Source organism: Colletotrichum destructivum, chromosome 4, assembly GCF_034447905.1.
Source record: "Colletotrichum destructivum chromosome 4, complete sequence".
NCBI classification, from domain to species: domain Eukaryota; kingdom Fungi; phylum Ascomycota; class Sordariomycetes; order Glomerellales; family Glomerellaceae; genus Colletotrichum; species Colletotrichum destructivum.
Genome location: NC_085899.1, coordinates 2,202,956 through 2,222,582, shown reverse-complemented (window position 1 = coordinate 2,222,582; position 19,627 = coordinate 2,202,956). Strand labels below are relative to the sequence as shown.

The following is a 19,627-nucleotide window of genomic DNA, read 5'->3' as shown; positions in this document are numbered from 1 at the left end:
TTTTGCGAGCTAGTGAATTTTTGCGAGACACACGCACACACACACATATGCACCAAATGGGCGGAATTCCCTCCCATCCATCCCCTTCCAACCGTCCCTTACGAATGGATCGATCACACTGCCGTTGTCGACAGCAGGGCACGGGCGCGGGTGCCCCTGCATCTTGCGTGACGGCCCAGCATGTATGAGGTGTGCCTCCATCTCTAGTCGGGGTTCGGTTGGAACCTTGGAAGCGTCGTATTCCGTTGTTCTCTTTTCTTCTCCTCCTACAACTCAATACGCGCTCACAGCCTCACCCGTTGGCGCAAGGAAATGCGGCACTAGGTCCACGCTTGGCTGGCTCCTCCAACTGGCCTACCATAGCCGAAACCCCGAGATCTTTGTCACCACATCAGTCCAACGCGGGGTTTGTGATAATTTCGGCCAGGCACCATCACAATTCCGATCCCCCGTTACGCGACCCGGGATTAAGCGGGGCAATGTCCGAATTTACCAATTGGTAACCGACGTCTCGCCCCCCACTTCCCTCCGTATCCGGGCCGGAAGTCGCCGGGCGTTCCCGGAGGTCTGGGTCGGGGACGGAAGTTGAGATGCCAACTTGCAAGGTGTCCAACACAAGAGAAGTGGAGGACTGCTTTCATTGAGGGTGCTGTTGACAGATCGTTGATGGTGGGGAAGTCTTTTCTGAAGTCCAGGCGGCGAACATATTGAAATAGAAAGCCCGGCATATTCGGCATGCTGCGAATACAATACAGAAAACGAATGGAGGATGGGATACTGAACATGACTTGCTACGGCCCTTGTGTCCGTTTCTGCGCCTGGTCGAAGTCAAAGACTGTCGATCTGGGTACGCGATAGATAGGACGCTGGAGGTGCTGCCCAAGTTGCTGCCAACAGAGACTTCTGGCCAGGCTGCCCCAGGCAAAGCAACCACGCCATGACTTACGTCCCCTCGCTGTTAAACTTCACGGATTCTGTGAATATCACATGGCCCCGTCGTTATGCCTCCGATCCGTCTTGGTCACCACGATCCGTCTTGCTCCATTCCTCCAGCCTGTTAAGATGCGGCCCTGCATCTTGAGAAAGAACCTCACTGTCCCTTCACCACCCTCTTCCAGACAATGAAAAGCCTCTAACTATTGAATTCGCCCCTGGCTTACCTTGACCCGGAAAGCGATTCTCTGACCGACGCCTGAACCACCTGTCAACTCGCCAAGTATTGTACGTCTTGACAGACCAACGATTGAATAGATGGAGGCGCACAACTCGACCGACCACTTGCTCGAAGGATATTTCCGTACGATCTGCATTGATCGATTTTCCCACTAGTTAGGAAAAGCTTTCGGAATGGGAAGGCGGGGTTTTGAAAAGTATGAAATGTCCCTCTTGGGGCATCATGGCGGACGCTTGGGGGGACAGATTCTGTGGCCTCCGGGTTCGGGACGATCAGCATGACGCATGTCGCTCAAGATTCAGTGCACGAATACTGTATGATGGCCGTTTGAAGTTGCTGTTCGGCTGGTTTCGTGGCGGCCAGCTTTTGTCCGCGGCTGGCTTGCAACAAAGAGAACAGGCGCGCCACTGATACAGCCCAAAACAGCCCAGCCTGCCGGTTGCTGCCCTCCTCCCTGACACACGACCTTCTCAAGTATATAAAAAAGAATGACAATCACAATGTTAAAGTGCAAGCAATCAAATAGAGAGGGGGGCTGGACTCGGGTGGAAGGTGGCTCCACGTGAAACAAAAGTGCCAGGGCGAAACAGATGTGCCAAATGGCCATGCGCGACCTCGAGAGCTGCTACGGTCCGGTCGAAGCCTTAGAGAAAACTAGCCACTTACAAAACTAGTGGCTCAGTGTGGATTTCAACGACGTGGTCCTTCGCCAATGATGCCCGCCAACGGCGTTATGATGTCGTGGATTCAAAACGGCCGGGCTTGGAGAAAGGGGTGGTGCCGTCCTTCCACAACGGAAGAGTGGTTCCGACGCCGTTGGCTGGTTTGTCGTTTCAAACCTCGCAGCTATACCTTGCATAGCTCAGTGCGTAAAGACAAAGGAAACCGCGGAGCTGTGGCCAGTTGTCTTATTGGCACCGCCAGCGGGTGCGCATCTCCGAAGCCGGCAAAGTCGACCGGTCCGGCTCAATGACGGTGCGGCGCTCACTGCGGCCGGCGCATCCCCTGGACAAGCGCCCACAGCCCTCCCGGTTCGTCGGCCTCGCCGGAATCGAACCACGCCGGGTAGCAGGCTAAAAAGACGGGTTGCCAAGCCCTGTGGGCGGGCGCTGAGCGAGCCGTCGAAACCGCCGGGTCTGTGTCGCACGCAGTAACGAAGTTGATACTGCATTTGGATGGGCTCTTCCTGGAGCCAACGTTCACTGCCGAATGCTCGGCGCCTCCGTCGTGGTATGGGGTGTTGGGTCGACCGCCACGGGTAATTATTTTTTTGTTCGGCAGCCGGGGCCTGAAGGAGCTATTGGGTCGAGTTACCAAACGATGAGTGCAGGCTGGCCAGGGATTCCGACTAAGCAACACGAGTTGAGGTTGATGATAACACCCGCTGGTGACAGGTCGCCCAAATTGGAGTAGGCGAGAATCCACTTGACATCCGTCGTTACCAAAATGGAATTCTACCGAGCACGACAGGACAAGGGTGTTGCTCGAATCAGACAGACATATGGCCACTCACTGGCAGGGGTCAGCTGAATGCTATCACCGTCAGAAGTGATTCGTCACAAGATTGTTCGATAGTTGTGTAGAGCCGCGGACATTGCATAGTGTTACTGCAATCTGCCACTCTTCGCACTACGTATAAACTGCTCATTCGTGTAATGGGCAGAGACCTCATCTTTTTACGGACTGACTAAGGCAGATCATACCTAGTTACTCGAGGCTTGGGTCAGGGGGCGGACACAGGAGGGGTTAAGACCGTTGAACCGGGTCCCTTTTGGGATAACATGCTTACGGACATGCTTGGGAAATTTGGATGGGAACCCGACTGCATGCGACATGTCCTTCTCGGGACTGGCGCCAGTGCCCTGTTGGGGGTGCTGGAGCGGTCTAAAAACGGCGGTTGAAACAATCCGCCAATGGGAGAAGTCGCAGCATCGTGGCGGGCGATGATGCTGTGCAGGAACTGCAGATATAGCAGCAGCAAACCCTCCGCCTCCGTGCCTTTGCTGTGCAGCGCGGAACGGTCCCAAGGTTGTCTTGCTTTACGCTTGGCAGGGTACGGAGAAGACCGGCGAGCACTGTCAGCGGCGACATGATCACGTCAAGACGGATGGGTGAACCGGGTGATGAGGTAAGTGTCGTTGGGCAAGTTTGCTCCAGAGCGGGCGTCCAGCGAAAATCCAAATGAAGCTCGGATTAGGAGACGGGGACCGCCCGAGAGCCCGCTGTCGAGAGTTCGAATTTCGACGAACGGAGGGGCGGGAGGATGGGACGCCGCGGGCTTTTTCTGTCAATCAGTGCGGCGGCGTGTGAGGTAGACGGCGATCAGAGCTTCGGGACTGGCGCTCGGATCGCGACAGGGACCGGGTTCCTTCATCTTGGGACGGGCACCTGACGAGTGCAAATTGAAACGGGAGCTTGGAAAGTTGGGACGGAGCGCGCAGGGAAGAACCTGACCGAGCAAGATTGGAGCCTCAGACGGAGCCGCTCCCAGCCCCTAGCCTCCAGCCCCACGGGGGGATCACGATGCAATCAATGGACAAAAGAGCACGAGTCCGGACCAAAATCCCTTCGCTTGAAGTCATCCTTCGATAGTGTGAACGTGGACAAGAGCAAGAAGATGGGGGGGGGGGGGGAGCGACGCCGGAGCGTTTATGAGTTTGGACCTTAGCCCCGGGGGTATGGGCAGCTCCGGGCTTCGGGTTACAGATCCACGGCTGAAGCGTTTTATGCGGAGCGTTGATGCTGCAGGGCGGCGGCTCTTAACACGGGCGAGATATCCCAAGCTGCCTTGTGCTCCGGGCTGCATGACCCAGAGTCCCAGAGCGGCGGGTCAAAGCGCTGGCGGTGGATGACGATGTCATCTATGTGAACCGCGCAAGTCGAGCCGCATTGGCTGGAGAGCTCGGCGGAGTGGGAGAAGAAGAGAAAGAGGATATGCTTGCGAGGACAGCAACGATGACAGCTTCATTCGGGTGCCTGTGAGTGACCAATCTGAGATTGAGAAGGCTTGACACACCGGGAAGCAAATCAACGCTGCCACATTGGCGGGCATCGTACCTTCACGCTGTCAGTGCCAGTGATTGCTGCAGTGGTTACCGACTCCGTCAACCTGTCCCGCTCGGCGCGCGTTCCGACCCTCCAGCACCTTATTCGAATAACTCATCGCATCACTGCAGGGCACTTGGCCAAAGATTGGACGGCGTCCGGGTCCTCGTCCTTGGCGCGGTTGCCGCTTTGGTGGTCATGTCCGACGACTTGCAGAGAAGCACTGACTTGGAGCATTGAGCACTGACAAGACCTCTCTTCACCTCCACCTGGGAGACGCCCCCAACATAGACCATCGTTCGACCTGCAGCGAATCATTCACGGTGCCTTTCGTGGGGCTTTGCTAACGTTCCCTTCCCCTCTTCGCGATCCATCTCCCGTGGTGTTCATCGCCCCATAACCCACTCCCTTGAGTTGAGATCCTTTATCTCCGTTGCAGAATCAGGGAAGTCCCTTGGAGAAACGGAAGAGAAAAGAGGTCGACGATGAATCGCGCCGCCGTACGAAGGCTCCCTCCGTCAGCGCAGGGCCACCCACCTTGGCTGCCCGGGTCTAGCGTTGGCGGTCGACGGCTTCTCGCACTATGTGTCTATTAAAGGACCCTTGACAGCTGCATGTGCGAGCGCGTTATCGTCCGCAAAGCGATATTATGGCCCAGCATGGTCACAATCAGACGCTGGTAGTCAGCCTGTAGCATAGCTTCGCGGAGCTGCCCCCCTCCATTCCCAGCCAAGGAACGTGGCCAAGGCGGTCCCTCTTGAGATCGCACAAGTACACAATAAGAAAAAATAAGAAGAAAAAAAAATGAGGAAACGCAGCATAAGTGCTATACCCAGCACTGAAAACAGGACATGGTTTCTGTCCTCCATTCCCAAACACACGTACAGTACCTCTGTTTGTGTGGATGCGCTGCAGGTGCGACGATCCGGGTTCGTCGGATGTGGACGCTCTAACAGCCAACCACAACGAGCGGCGGCGGCAGCGCATGAGGTCGTCAGCATCCGGTAACAGGCTACAGTCTTCAGGGACGACCCGTGTAACGATGCCGAAATGGGGCCTGAGCGTTTCGGTAGATGGTCTCCAGAGCTTGGATTCGTCATCCGAATGAAGAAAGGGTCCTGGAAGGGTGTGGTTTTGTGCGCGGGTTTTGGACGCCGGCTTGGGATGTGTGCCTCCATCATGCCCGCTCGGATGTCCTTTCGATAGCGAGAAATTAGCGACTGCGACGGTGAGAGTACGACGTGGGCAGCAGTCATGATTCGGTTTGCGGCACAGCACATGATAACACACATGGAAAAGGAGGGGGCAAGCCGCCGGCCATGTTCGACACCGTTGGGCGCTGGATCGCATGAGAACGGCGAGCTACGGGATGCGATAGAACCGGCCGGATCAGCAGAGTAGAGTGCTATTCCGTCCAAGAATCTTAAGGCGTCGCCACGGATAGACTACCGCAACCTTGAACTCAACCAGACCATCAATTGACGACACCGACACGGTTAGTCGTTTGCAGGTAATCGAGTGGACGACCCAAGACACGAAAACGGCTGGCTCACAAGTGGAACCGATCGCTCTCGGTGGTGGCAGCGGACCGAAGATGGCCTTTGTATGGGGATGACAATCGTGACCCAAAGCAGAAGGCTGGGATCCTTTGAGGACCAATATTCCCAGGGAATGGGGTGGAAGAGGTGGAAGAAGGTTGCGAAAGAGAGGCGATATGATTTCCATACGAGACCGGCCAATTTCCCACGACAGCACCCAGTGCTGAGAGGCGCCGGCGATCATTGGCCGTCAACAGCCGGAACCCACCGGTGACGGGTGGGGTTCCAATCTTAGGAGAATGACCAGGGGGGGATGATGAGCAGGCTTTGTCCAGGTTTCGTCTGGATTGACCAGGGTGAGGGTGGTTCAACTCGAGAGTCGACCCTCTCTGGAAGGGGTCCCTGCGTCGGGAAAGAAAGACGAGGACTGGGGCGAAGGGGAGAGAGGGCGAGAGAGAGAAAGAGAGAAAGAGAGAGAAAAGAAAATACCTACAGACAGACGCGCAAGAAGCAATTGAGCGCTAGCAGTATCTTCGCATGACGCTAACGGTCCACGACTCGACGCTAGTTACTCGGGTTTGGTGGGTTTCATGAGGTGCCGCTTCCTCCACGCTCATCATCGCTGCTCAGTGCTGAGCGGCTTCTGCGGCTTGCAACGACCCCAGAGCCAACGGCGTTGGCAAAGAACAAAGAGACCAGTGAACGACTCGTCGGGCCCATTGGGCGGCTTGATAGTGCCTCGTTTGAGACTAATCGGATCGTTTGAGAGGCTAGAGCAGACTCACTGCAGGACCTGCAGTAGCTTCAAGTAGGTAGGTAGTCTGGGGTTTTGTTCGTTTGCTGCTGCTCTGATAGCCTGATGTAATCGTAGGTATCCGTACAGGTACAGAGCATCCGTACTGCATGTAGTAGGTAGTGCCCCTTTTCCAAGCAATGTGACAACTCGTTTCTGTTCCTGAAAGGAGGCCTGTGCTCACTTCCCTTTACACTATGGACTAGTATGCGCCTGCACTTCCTTTTTTTTCTTGTTCTGCTGCTTCTTTCAGCGGCCCTTCTGTTGGCCTGCCCCTGTTGTTTTGCTTAGGGTTGGTGACGGGGTCGGTGTTTGGTGTGTGTTTTAATCTTTTCTTTTTCGCTTTCAATAGTTAATCTTTTTCTTTCTTTATTCTGTCCAGTTGCCTCGCCTCGTTGCCGCGAGCCGGATGTTTCCCATGTCCTATGTCCTATCGGTATCCCAAGAAGCAGCCTTTGGCCCGGAGAGTTTCGAGGGGCCACGCGAGCGAGCAAGCTACCTGCAGCTTTAGGTCTAGTCATCAACCGTTCGTTTCCCTCGTCGCTACCGCCGAGTAGCATTGGTTTGTGTCATATCGCAACAGTGGAACGGTTCCTCGCCTCGAGCCTCTCTCTCAGTTATCGCAGCCGTTGCCCAAAGTTGCCCGGCTAAAGCGACATTGGTACTATATCCAGCTAATCAAGGTACCTAACCTATCAAATAATTAAGTGCCGGGTAGTGATGCCTCGCTCCAAACGTGACGTGCGGAAGGGAAGGCTCTCAACTCAAGACCTGCAAGAGTCAAGCCCCCTGTTCTGTCCCCTTCCCATCAATCGCTGGGTCGGTCGCCGGTGCATTGAACCACAAGTAGATTCCTTCAAGTCCCACGCTGCCCTCCTCCATTCGACGGGCACGCTTCGCCCCCCCCCCCCCCCCTCCGCCCTCCGGGGGGGCCCTTCCATCGCATCTGCGCTGAACCTTCCTCCGGTCCAAGAGTGGCACCGGCACCGCTTCGCTGCATTGCCCCTTGCACACCCGTCCTTCTGTCCCCCATCACTACCCTTTTCTGTTACTGCGAACGGCTTCTCGCTGCCCCAACTCCCAGCTTTCGCCCCGTGCCCCTCTGTCTCTCTCACCCCCCCCCCCCCCCCTTCCCTTCAACCGATTCCTTTCAATTCTTCCATTGGTACGAATACACTCCGGCTGGTCAAAACCTGCAGTTGGTTGCATCTCCCGGGTTGCTTAGCACTAATAAGAATACCTTGCCACCAGAGTCTTTCTTGACGCGGCATCGGAACCTGCGTCAAGGCCCGGATACGGCGCACCGTCCCTGACCAATTGGTCTCTCCTCCTCCCCTTCTCCTTCTCCCTCTGTCTCTTCTCATGTCGTAGCAACAGTATCTGGACTGCAGCTAGCTCGACCGTTCACTTCCTTAACCAGCTTCGCCGGTGGTGCTTGGTCCCCTTTGGCTCTATCTTAGCTCGCCCGCCAGTGGCGCACACCTTCGATTTCTCGCCATCTGCACTCTTGTTTCTCTCAGGCACACCCTCCTACGCTCCCCCGGTCTCTGATTTCTGCCCCCTCCCCCGTTATCCTATCCCAACACCCCACCCCCCTGACACATAGTCTCTCCTTTTACTCCAGCCCGAACAGCCTCTTCTTGTCTCAACTCTGACTTCTTCCCCTTCCTCCCTCCTCTCTTGTTTCTTCTCTCCCCCACCTGTCACCGAGCAGTCCAGTCAGTCAAGCAACTCGTCTGTGCCTTGAGCCTCAATTGTTCGCTCAACCAGACCGGACAATCGACGTTGCTCTGTCAGAGGCTCTTTCGAATGGCGGTCTTTTGATCAACGACTCCGACGACGATACCGTGACGAGAGCTTGCTCTCCGGGTGCTTTACCTGCCCTCCTAATTCGGCGATTTCATATTCTCGCCTTCTCATTCTACACGCTGGTCACCTCGTGTGCCGCCTGGAACATATACAGCCGGGTAGCCCTTCTCGCTCCCTCGAATCCAACTGCACCACTTTACATTTGATACCTCTTCTTCCTCTTCCTTCAGGAACGAATAATTTCCGACGAAATGGCGCCTTCGCTGCACGCACACTCGTCCTTCACCCGCCCACGGACCGGCGACCGCGATGGCCGACCTACCACCCGTGATCAGGGCGACAACAATCTGATCATCCCGAGCCGCACCTCTTCTCTCCACTCGCGCATCACCCAGCCGATTCCCTCGACCCTGAACGCGAAGCCCCAGCAGCGGACCCCCAAGACACTTACTCACGCCTACATGGTTTGCGGTGTCGGCAGAGAACCTTCCCAATGGGTCAAGGCTCCTGCCCCCGCCCAAGGCAAGATTGGTCACATGAAGGGTGCTGTTGGTCAATTCTGGCTGCCCGAGATCCTCGGAAGCAGTCCCAGGCTGGAGCAGGATAACGAGATCGCGAGGTCCTTACACGCTGCCATGCGGGTCAGTGACCGAATGCCATCTTTTTTTTTTGTCTAGCGTTTGGCGTGACTTACAGATTTACAGGCTTGCTTCCCCCACGATGTTGAGATCTGCACCGGCCGCAGCCAGCCTCACTGTGTCCACCATGCTTTCGTCTTGCAGCAGGACTCGTCTCACACCTTGTACGGTATCTGTCTGCGTGTGTGGTCGCGAGCCGACGAGAAGAGGGCAGAGACGATTCGCGATCTGCGCAAGAGAACCGAGCCCGACTACTACGAAAACCCTGACGAGACGTACTGGATCCCGTACTGCCTGTCGTTTCTTTCTCGGTACCCGCTGTACAACCTTCTGGGAGACTACTTGCGAGGCATGTGGATCCACTGGAACAAGGCGACCAACTTGTTTCACGCCGAGGAGGTCTCGCGCATCCTCAGCTTCCCGGCCCCGAGACTCAACGACCTTGTCAGGATTGATATGAAGGACTACGCTCTTTGCTACCAGTTCCCCTCATCGCCCACTGGCTTCCAGAACTTTGCCATGTGGCCCTTGTTCTGCTGTCTGTCCATCCCCAACATTGTTGGTGTTATCGAGGCCGCCATCTCGCCCACCCGCCGCATCATCTTCGTTAGTCACTACCCGGCCATGCTCACCATGGCTGCAGAGACTGTTCGATATTGCGTTCGCGTTTACGAATGGAGTGGTCTCTATGTGCCTGTTGTGCATGCTCGTCATGCCAAGGATTTGGTTCAGGAGCCGGGCCCTTACATTCTAGGCATCACCGCCGAGTGCCGCTCTCTCTTCACTGCGCCGACCGACGCCTTGGTAGTTGATCTCGACCGCAACTTTGTGCTCACCTCTAGCCCTCCGACCGCGCTGAATCCTAGCCAGCGCAACAAGTTTGTCACCCGTCTCACCCAGTCTCTCAATGGCGATGTCACTCCTTCCGGCGTCCCCCCCCATCTTCGGTCTGCGTATGGCGGTGGCAAGCTTGTCCCCGCCGGCCAGATCATCGTGATGCGTGGTGAGGTTGAGTCCATTCAGGACCCTGAGTGGTGGAGTCAGGATTCCGTTATGGCTGTCATGGACCACGTCTGCGAGAAGATGGGTCGCAACACTGGCATTAAGGCTGTCTTTGGCGGCTCCGTCAAGAAGCCTTTGATGACAAAGGTCTCGATGAGGCACCTCAACGAAATTGTCCGCGAGAGGAATCAGTACTCTCGCGATGCCCTCGAGGCCTGGCAGGATTTCATCAACCTGAAGGGTCGCATGGACACCGAGCTCAACAAGGTCACTAAGCGCAACAATTATCTCAACGAGGAGCTCGAGAGCTGGAAACAGCAGGTGGGTTTCCATATACGCAAGAAGCGGGAGAGCGTACTTATTAACTGTGTGAATAGTTTCTCAAGTTCCAGGCGTTCGCCGAACAGCTCACCAAGGAAACCCAGGATCTTAAGGCCAAGATCGAGACGCACAAGAGGGAGAACAGGCGTCTCGCAAGTCTCATCGACCAGCAAAAAGATGACAACGGACGTCTCAACGTTCGTCTTGGTGCTACCGAGAAGCAGCGCGACGATGCACTCGAGGCCCTCGTCCTCCAACAGGAGATTGCCGAGGAGCTTGAACGCGAACGTAAGCGCAACAAGAAGGAGCTTGCTGCTCTTCAGCACACCAACGTCACCATTCTCAGACAACGTGACGAGGCTCGCCGTGTCGTGCTGCATCTTCGCAGCTTAATAGGCGGACAGAGTCACCACATGGAGCACCTGGTCCAGTCTTTGACCAAGCCTGACGACTTGGAGCGTGAGATTGAGGAGGGCTTCGAGCCAGAGGTCGGTGAGGACGGCGTCTCCCCCAGGGACGCTGATGCCAACCAGGCCCGTCTCCTCTCAGCTGCCGCCCAGGCAAACAAGAGACTCTCTGCTTCAAGTTTCAAGGACGTGGCAGACCGCCACCTCAAGGACAAGACGGATGCCATCGCCCACATTATTCGCAACATTGCTGAGCAATGCCAGGCTGCTGTTGAGGGCCTGCAGCTGGCTCAGGATGCCGACTTTGATGAACGCGCCGCCAGCGCCGCCAGACTTCGCGCTCAGCGCCGTCGCAGCAACTTGTCCGCTACCCACAGCGACGATGGTCACGAGACGCAGTCAAATGCGACGTCCGACATGGGCGACGACAGCCTCCTCCACCCCGCCTCTGGTCGGATATCCAGCATCCCCCCTACCCCGGACCTGGTCCCAAACCGAAGCAGCACGGCCATGTCATTCGCTTCCAGCGCCGCGACCCCTGAGCGGTCAAGTCAGCAGTACATGATCCACCAGGACATCCCCACCAAGATCGTCGAGGACGACGAGGATTTCGACGAGGACCGCAGCGAGTCCGAGACGATGCCTCAGCAATCTGTTGGCAAACACACCGACAGCCTCATTCACCGCCCATCCGGCGCCCGCATTAGTGCCCTGGGTGGCACCCGCTAAACGGTCACCCTAGGGCGGTCATGCCATGATCTGTCAGGAGGAGTAACGAACGACCAGGGAGAGACCTTCCCTTGAAGTCGACGGGGAGGACGATTTACCGACACTGTGCATACATCTTTTTGCCTTATACCTTTTCCTATGCGACAGGCGGTCGTCAACAAAATTTCTGTTGTATATGGCGTTAGCTATCTTGCCCGGTATTTTTTTCTTTGTCTTTTTCTTCTTCTCCAGGAGACAACCGTCCAATCTGTCCTTTCGTACTGGGATAATTAAACAGTGCTTGCCGGAGGATGGGCTGTATGTTCTCACGATGTTACATCATTTGTATCTTATGAGGGTGCAAAGCTTTTGCTAGGCTCATTTCATGTTCCTCCTTGCCCAATATCCAAATCTAGCGAAAATTTAAAGACGCTACCGTACCCATGTTTGCTGAGATGAAAGCATAGGTGAAGGGTCTCATGTTGCCTACAGCAGAACCGTCCATCCATCCTATGGAATGTGTTGTTTTCATGAATCAAGCGTCTGTCCCACTTACTGCAGATGTAGGTGACAAAGGCAAAAGGGTGAAGCATGGGGTGTCCCCAGCTACCAATCCGGCCTATCTCGAGTCTTGAGTGAGGATTGCGATCTCCTCACAAATCTTCCTCTTTAAAGCACCCAAGGAGGAGCAGGGTTTCCTCGCTTCCCCACATCTAACCTGCATTCTAAACGAGGTCTGGCCCTCGTTTCTTAACCAACACCGATGGAAGGTAAACAGACAGGGCAGCCGCAGCATGTGTTTGCCAGTATTAACCTTCCCCCTGGATGAAGGACAACCTGGAGTAAGTGGAGTGACCTGTTAGACGTGGTTTCAGCGCACTTACCGCTAGCTTTCCAGTCAAGCGATGTCGGTCAAAACAAGAAGTCTACGACAGTAACTTTTGATCACCTAATCGCTGCGAGGTGAGTCTCAAGATCAAGGCCGTTGACATGTCTCCCCGACAACGGGGTCGAGGGAGACGATCCCTCGAGCGGCACAGCCGATCCCATAATGTTGCACGCACCACACACTCACAACAGTGTATGCACAACTGACAACAACCATTGGTCTGACAGACACATCCAGCATTGACGAGTCGGAAGATCTACTGTATGCCGGTAAATAACACCAGTATCGCAAATATGGACTCCAATGAAAGTTTACTTTCTTTACACTATCGCGTGCCTACCTGCAGCTGTTATTGGGATTCACGAAGCAACATTCAAATGGAAGAGTGGATTCCTGGCTGCTGTGAAGTTAAGCTCCAGTGGATCCAACAAATAGCACGGGATTGAAAACACCGCGTTATTAGTATGGCTGATATGTCTTCCTAGCTCGGTACCAGGACTGGTGCTGTCCACTTACACCTCGCGGAAAATGTGATAAAACGCATCCAAACGAACACAAGGCTGCCGTTGCGTTGCTGGAGGCTCAAGGAATACTGTTCCTTCGTCGGCTGTCTGTTCTATGGCCCGACGGGTACACTTGCATTTGAATGGAATTCCGTTTTTGAAAGGCTTTTGGATGTAAGATAGTTGTTTAGAACCTTCTTTAAGGTTTGGAATATTACTTGAGAACTGGACCGTACATGAGCTGTTTGCTGGTCAGAGCTGTGTGTGAACCTAGGTAAGGTGAAGCGGGCAAGGGCGATGATTCGAGAAGGTGTTCTACAGCAGCCACAGAGGTAGCTGTATGTATTCATATGATCTTGCTTAACATCAAAAGTGTAGACACTGGGGGCTGTTTCACTCTTGAGGACGGGTGGCATCCGTCGTTAAACACACCAGTGGTCAAAGTCTTGTTGAACGGCATCGGAAAATACTTTACCCTGGCGGAGATGGATATCCCGGTTGCCCTTCGCCGATAAGCTATGCGATAACAAAAAAGTTACCGCGATCTGCATCCTGGGTCTGCATCAACATCGCACCTCCAACATCGCGTACTCGACGAGCAGCTAAGCTGTACAGTAGTTTCCTCCACTTGCTCAAATAAAATTAACACACTACGACGGCAGAATCTTTCGTATACTGCACCCACTTCCTTATCGAAACACACCCCCAGTTGAAGCGGCCATGGCCGACCCCCTCCTCACCAGCCTCTGCGCAATCTGCCATGTTGAGCCACCCAGGTACAAGTGCCCGCGCTGTACGATTCGCACCTGCTCCCTCGCCTGCACGAAGCGCCACAAGGCCTGGTCCTCTTGCAACGGCATCCGCGACGCGACGGCCTACGTCCCGCCGTCGAAGCTCAAGACCGCCGCCGGCGTAGACCACGACTTCAACTTCCTCTCGGGCATTGAGCGCGCCGTGCAGCGCTCCGAGAAGGAGATTGTCGAGGAGAGGCAGCTCCTGCGCCCAGAGGACCTGCGGCCTATCGAGGTCCGCAGCGTGCAGTGGAAGACCGGGCGGGATGGCCGCAAGAAGAGGGTCCTCGTGACGGAGGTGCTGAAGGGTGACGGCGGCAGCGCGAGGCAGGAGGCGCTCATGTCGATGCCATTCAAGAAGAGATTGAGCAAGTTTGGCATCTTATTGAGGCGCGCACCGACGGGAATGGCGAGGCAGAAGGAGAACGGCACAAACTTTAGCAAGGCTTCGGGCCGGATCAACTGGCAGGTTGAGTGGCTGCTCGTCCCCCCCGGCACAGGGGCCGGAATCGAGACGATGGAGCAACAGCAAGAGGAGGACGAAGCCAAGAACCGAACGAAGCGAATACTGGCCAAGGCGCTCGACGATGTTCCGCTGTACAAAGCCTTTGCCTGGGGGCAGAGGTTCTTCCACGACGAGCAGGCTAGAAAGGAGCAACAGCGCCAGAAGCAACACGACGACGACGATAACAACAACGGTGGCGGCGACGAGGCGCAGGACGGCACCAACGACAATGTATCCCGCCCCAAGAAGCGGCGCAAACACCAGCACAAGCCGGGTCAGTCTCTCGCCACGGCCCAGGACACGGAGACGGGTGCCTGGCACCCGGGTCGCTTCTGCATGCAGACCTCGGCACGCGGGGCCTGGACCCCTCACACCGGCGTGGCTCCCTACACGGGCACAACGGAGGAGGAGGAGGCGCAGAAGAGCCGGTACGCGTTCTACCTCGCGGGCACGACGTCCGCGGCGACGTCCGCGGCGGGGAAGACGGTCGTCCACGCCGTTGACGCGACGGTGCCTCTCGGCGATGCGTTGCGTGACATGACGGTTCTCGAGTTCCCCACCATCTACGTCGTCGAGACTGGCGCCGCGCTGCCGGAATCTCTCCTGGACGAGCCGAAACCGGTGCGTCTCACGCAGAAACGCAAGCGCGAAACCCCGGTATCGGGCAAGAGAGGGGGCTTCGGCAAAGGGGGCAAGAAAGGCCGGCGCAACCTTGAAGAGGGCGAGCTGCCGAGCGATGGGGAGGAGAGCGACGTGGCCGACGAGGACGTCGATAGATTCGCCGCCGCCGTTGAGCAGATCATCGCCGAGGAGAGCCTGGGCGAAGAGGACGACGACGAGAGTATGACGAGCAGCTCTGGGTCTGACTCGGACAGTGACGAAGACGTCAAGGCTAGCCTCGCTGCCAAGCTGGCCCGCCTGAAGAAACAGTCGGCGTAAAAACTAAGCTTGTATGTATATGGCAGTAGACTAGTGTGCAAGTAATCATGATACCCTCAAGGCTTTGCAGCCTCCTGAATCACTCTCATGCTGCGAATAGCACTCAGTGTTGAGAGATGCGTCGTGGAGTAATAGCGTGACGGCCAACATGGACGAAGCTGAACATCACGAAAAGTAGTACCGCGAGAATGTGCAGAGCCAAAGTTTCGTCAGGCAGGGTGAAAATGCGTTGCCACGTTTGGACAAAACGTCCCCAACTACCTTCACCGTTTTACGGCCAAATGCCAATGATGTGCCTATAATGGCTAGCAAAACCGCAGTGGATATCATCCGTTACTTCATTACGTTCCTAATGTGAAGCCATTCGATTCGTATCATCAATCAATCGTTGATTGCCGCCTGAAAACTGACGGCCAGAAAACTCAATGTGTGCCTATTGGACCCCCCCCCCGAATAGAATCCGATCCGCCTACGTTCCACACCTCATCTTCCCATCCCATTTCCCTAAAATATGCCCATCACAATCGTGTCGTGTCAGGTTCGAGTTGGAAGAAAAGCGAGGATGAATCCGGACGTCGAAACCAAGATTACGGGTCCAGGCGGGTATTTGCCGCAAAGTGCGCGTAGAAAAGCAAGAAAGTCGAGTCCAAGTCATCCGAGCGAAAGACTTAGATGAGCATGGCGGCGAAGCCGGCAGCGGCCAGGAAGCCAGCAACCGGGACGGCAGTCTGCTTGGCAGCCTAGATTGAAAAAAATGTTAGCTTCATTCAGGGAATAGATAGCCATGCTTAGAATCATGTGTATCTTACATTGCCGCTCTCAGAGGCACTGGTAGCCGAGCCAGTCTCAGACTGGTTGGCAGTCTCGGTCTCGGTGGCAGTCTCAGTAGCAGTGGCAGTGGCGGATTGGGAGGCCTCGCTGGCCTGGCTGGAGAGAGCGCCAGAAGCTTCGGAGCCAGTGAGGGAGGAAAAGACAGTGGTCGAGCCAACAACGGAGGTGATGACAGTGCCATCGCTGGTGATGGTGCTAACAACCGGAGCGGTGGTGACAGCCGAGGCAGGGATGGAGGAGGCGCCGGGGACGCCTCCAACACCGAAGATGGTGGTCTCGCCGACAGAGGTGATGACAGACTCGCCACTGGTGATGACAGTGGTGAAGGTCGTGGTCGTGACCGGGCTAGGGGTCGCGGTCTCGCCACCACCAGAGGCAGCAGGAGTGACAGTGGTCTCTCCGATCAAGGTGGAGAAGGTGCTGCCACCAGAAGTGATGACAGAGAAGACCGAAGAGACAACGGGAGTGGCCGTGACGATCGCAGTGCCAGTAGGCTGGGTGACAGTGACACCAGGGGTGACCTCAACAGCAACACCAGCCTCTGGAATAGGCATTCAGTAAACAACTCCCAGGCTGCAAGTTGGGGACTATGACTTACGGCGGCAGAGCTCAACACCAGCGGCAACAGCCTGCTGAGCATCACCAGACTGCTGGCAGGACTGGAAAGAGCAGTCGCGGATGCCATAGGTGAAGTTGGGGTTGCGGCAAAGGCAGGCAGTGTCACCAGCGGTGCAGCCAAGGTCGGAGGCAAGGCCCTGCATGCTCTGGATGCAGCCGGTCTGTTACAAAAAACATGATGTTAGAATATCGGATTCTCAAGACACACGCACACACACAGGTCCCATTCCCCACAAATGCTAGAATCCAAAGCACAAGTTTACAGGTACCAGAATCCTAGCACAGCCCATGCGATGGTGGATGGCAGGGGAGTTGGAAGCAGTAAAAGGGAATGTGTAAAAGATAAGAGAAAAGTACTTACACCGCAGCCGGCGAGGTTGTTCTGGGCCATGGCACCAGAGAGAAGGCCAACGCCAAGATAGATAGCGGACTTCATTGTGAATGGTTGTCGGTGGATGAATCCGTAAGACTGGTTGGAGTGAGTGAAGTGTGACAACTGGTGTTGACAAGATGGACCTGTGTAAATGAAAGGTTAGAGAAGCTTAAAATTCTGCAATCAGAGGGTAATGGCCAAGAAAGAATGCCAGCGCGACCACAAAGGTGAGAGGGTGGGGCAACAAGCAAAACTACCTCAAGGAAGAGAGCGTTTGTGTTTGAAAATGTGAAAGCGTAGAGGTTGGTGATGCTGGAGAGTGAAGAGAGATGGTAAAGGTGGAAGTGGAAAAGAAGGAATCTTTGTGGATGGTAGATGGGGAAAAGGAAAAAGGCAGTAGGAAGGCAGGTCGGTAAGGTACCTAAGGAAGGTGGCAAAGGAAATATGTGTTACGCAAATTTAGGAAGTTGCGACTGAGGGAAAGGCGCAGTGTGACCGGGAAAGAACAAGACAGGCCTGAAATTGCACAAGAGCGCGTAGATTCCCGTGTTGCTCAGGCTGTTCCTTATTTGCCTGAAAACCCAGTGGCAGAATAATGGAAGATGGTTTGTGAAGAGGGCAGATGAAAGTGCAAGAGGGGTGTTTAAAAGGGATGAAATTGCTCCCAAGGAGTTCGTGATAGAGACACTGATGATGTATTGACTTACCTACGAGGGGTATTGATGTGTTGGGTGTTTAGCTGCTTTTGCTTCTGAGGGACTTTCGAGATGTATGGACCAGAGAGATTTCGGCAACGAAACTGGGTGGACGATGAGAGACGTGTGGTGTGAGGTATGGGGGAGAAAAAGGCAAAGTGGTTGAGGTGAGTTGAGACGAGGTGAGTCGCGGCAGGGCGGGAAATATTCCAGGTAGGTAGGTACCTAACGCGCTTGGAAAATAACAAAGTCACGTGGAGTAAAGTGCCTAGAATGAAGACCAAGGGGGGAAGGAAGGTAATCAGAAGGAAGGTGCCTTCCTGTTTTTAAAGTCAGTGGGATGGAAGACATGGGAAGACAATCGGGCTGCAGATGGGAAGCACATACGACGACGACGACAACGACGTATGGACCCGGTGCTGCTGCTCCTTCCCATTTTGCGACCGACTCTGCGACCCTGTTGATCTGAGCTCACCCGGCCTTTTCTTGGCCAGCTAGAGAATCCTAGGCGGAAGCATCTACGGCAAGTGACATATGTCATCCCTAATCCATGAGCATCGCCCGATACCCTTGCACTGCCTTGCCTTAGCAACTGGAGTCTGGAGAGAGCCATGTCGTCGTGGCCCTCTTTGAACCTGAACTAGGTTTGCCTCTCGCGCTTGTCCTGACGTTGTCCCGGCGCTAGCCAACAAATGAGAAGCCACCCGGAGCTGATGTGATTTGCTGATGTGGATATCTGATATGGGCTTCATCTGGTGCTGCAGGAAAGTGGCGCTGGACTGACGTTCACAGCTCTCGGCCCCATGCAAAGCTTGTTGTTCCACGTCGACAGTCTCGGCATAAAACCCTGCTCAAGACATCGGACATCAGCCACGGAGACAAAGCTGTATCTTGACCCAAAGGCGCTACCAGGATCCGAGGGTTATTGGCCTCACGGTTGGCAGCTCAGTTGGGACGGACCGCATCATATTTTTTCTCCACTACCTTTTGTTATATTCGATTTCACCTTTAGGGCAGCGGAATACTCGCGCCACAGAACCCGAGCTGCGCAATCCTGTCAGACGGAGCGATGAGCTCTCATCAAGGTGTCTCATAAAACGATTGCCTTCGAGCCGCGATCTCGAGAAACAATGGGGACTGGGTCGCAGAGTTAGATGAGAGATGTGGGCTAGTTTTGGAATCGAACGCGATCCTGCTCAGTCAGGATGGTCTGATGTAACCCTAACCGGCTCTCAAATTCAGCTTCCAAATTTCCCGCCTAAGCTTCGAAGAAGGCGCAACAAGACGCGGTGCCAAGTGATATCGTTCGGCGTGAGCCCTGACACACCTTGACGCTGTCTCCCTCACTGCAACGCTATCAAACACCTCACTTATAGGAAGGCTGGGGAACGTGCGATCCTGTAGGCTAAAGCGAGGCAAGATGGGAAGCAAACCCTTTCGCTCTCTGTTTATGACTCCGTGCTCCCGGCAACCAGAAAGTTGCGTCCTTATCGCAAGCCGAGTCAACAACGGCGCGCCGTACCACCGAGGACGATGCCGTGTCTATGCTAGTCTTCGAAACTTCGGTGCCAACTTAGAGGCCAGGTACCTGAGGTCTGTCTCTTCCGGAGTCAGGAGGGGAGGGTCAGAAGCAGCAGGGACAGGGTGACGAACGTTCTCGAAACAAAGTCCGGGGCTGGAAGCACACCCGAAGGCTTCAAGTCCTCACGTCTCGGTTCAGAACCACACCCGCTCCTCTGGCATCAGGAAGTAGCTGTGGCAACTCATGCATCACGATGGCCTTGATTCGAGTGCATTGTGGTGATGGCTAGTGTGAATTTGCTGTCAGTCAAGGAAGAGGCAGCCGGAAGTCGGCAGTCAGCCCAGAAAGTGACGACGATAAGGCGTACAGCAGGTCATGGCAAACAAGAAGGGAAATGCCATCGGGCGGGGGCCGGTTGGTCACGGAGTGGGAGGCGAAGTGGGAATCAAGGAAACAGTTGCTAGCTGGCAAGGGGTGGAGGTTGCGTGGCTATCGCACCTACGTAAGGACGGTGAGGTCAATCCAG

General features: G+C 55.2%; 4 protein-coding genes across 4 annotated transcripts; 2 read left to right on the top strand and 2 right to left on the bottom strand.

Annotated features, from left to right (window-relative positions):
* Position 1: 1 nt before the first annotated feature.
* CDEST_06563 (uncharacterized protein) lies at positions 2–173 on the bottom strand. The gene has a single exon (XM_062922722.1). The coding sequence runs from the start codon at positions 160–162 to the stop codon at positions 10–12; it is 153 nt and encodes a 50-aa protein (XP_062778773.1). The 5' UTR covers positions 163–173; the 3' UTR covers positions 2–9.
* Positions 174–8,177: 8,004 nt separating this feature from the next.
* Positions 8,178–11,939, top strand: CDEST_06562 (Putative cDENN domain, uDENN domain, tripartite DENN domain, DENN domain lobe protein). Its single transcript, XM_062922721.1, has 3 exons — positions 8,178–9,000; positions 9,064–10,320; positions 10,377–11,939. Exons 1-3 carry the CDS (start codon positions 8,611–8,613, stop codon positions 11,454–11,456), a joined length of 2,727 nt encoding a protein of 908 aa, XP_062778772.1. The 5' UTR covers positions 8,178–8,610; the 3' UTR covers positions 11,457–11,939.
* Positions 11,940–13,391: 1,452 nt separating this feature from the next.
* On the top strand, positions 13,392–15,118 carry CDEST_06561 (Putative Zinc finger, HIT-type). The gene has a single exon (XM_062922720.1). It carries the CDS (start codon positions 13,548–13,550, stop codon positions 15,060–15,062), a length of 1,515 nt encoding a protein of 504 aa, XP_062778771.1. The 5' UTR covers positions 13,392–13,547; the 3' UTR covers positions 15,063–15,118.
* A 601-nt stretch (positions 15,119–15,719) lies between these two features.
* CDEST_06560 (Putative extracellular membrane protein, CFEM) lies at positions 15,720–17,859 on the bottom strand. The gene is made up of 5 exons (XM_062922719.1): positions 17,592–17,859; positions 16,873–16,980; positions 16,492–16,672; positions 15,872–16,434; positions 15,720–15,802 (listed from the first exon to the last, which is right to left on the bottom strand). The coding sequence occupies exons 2-5, from the start codon at positions 16,945–16,947 to the stop codon at positions 15,731–15,733; spliced, it is 891 nt and encodes a 296-aa protein (XP_062778770.1). The 5' UTR covers positions 16,948–16,980; positions 17,592–17,859; the 3' UTR covers positions 15,720–15,730.
* Positions 17,860–19,627: the final 1,768 nt, after the last annotated feature.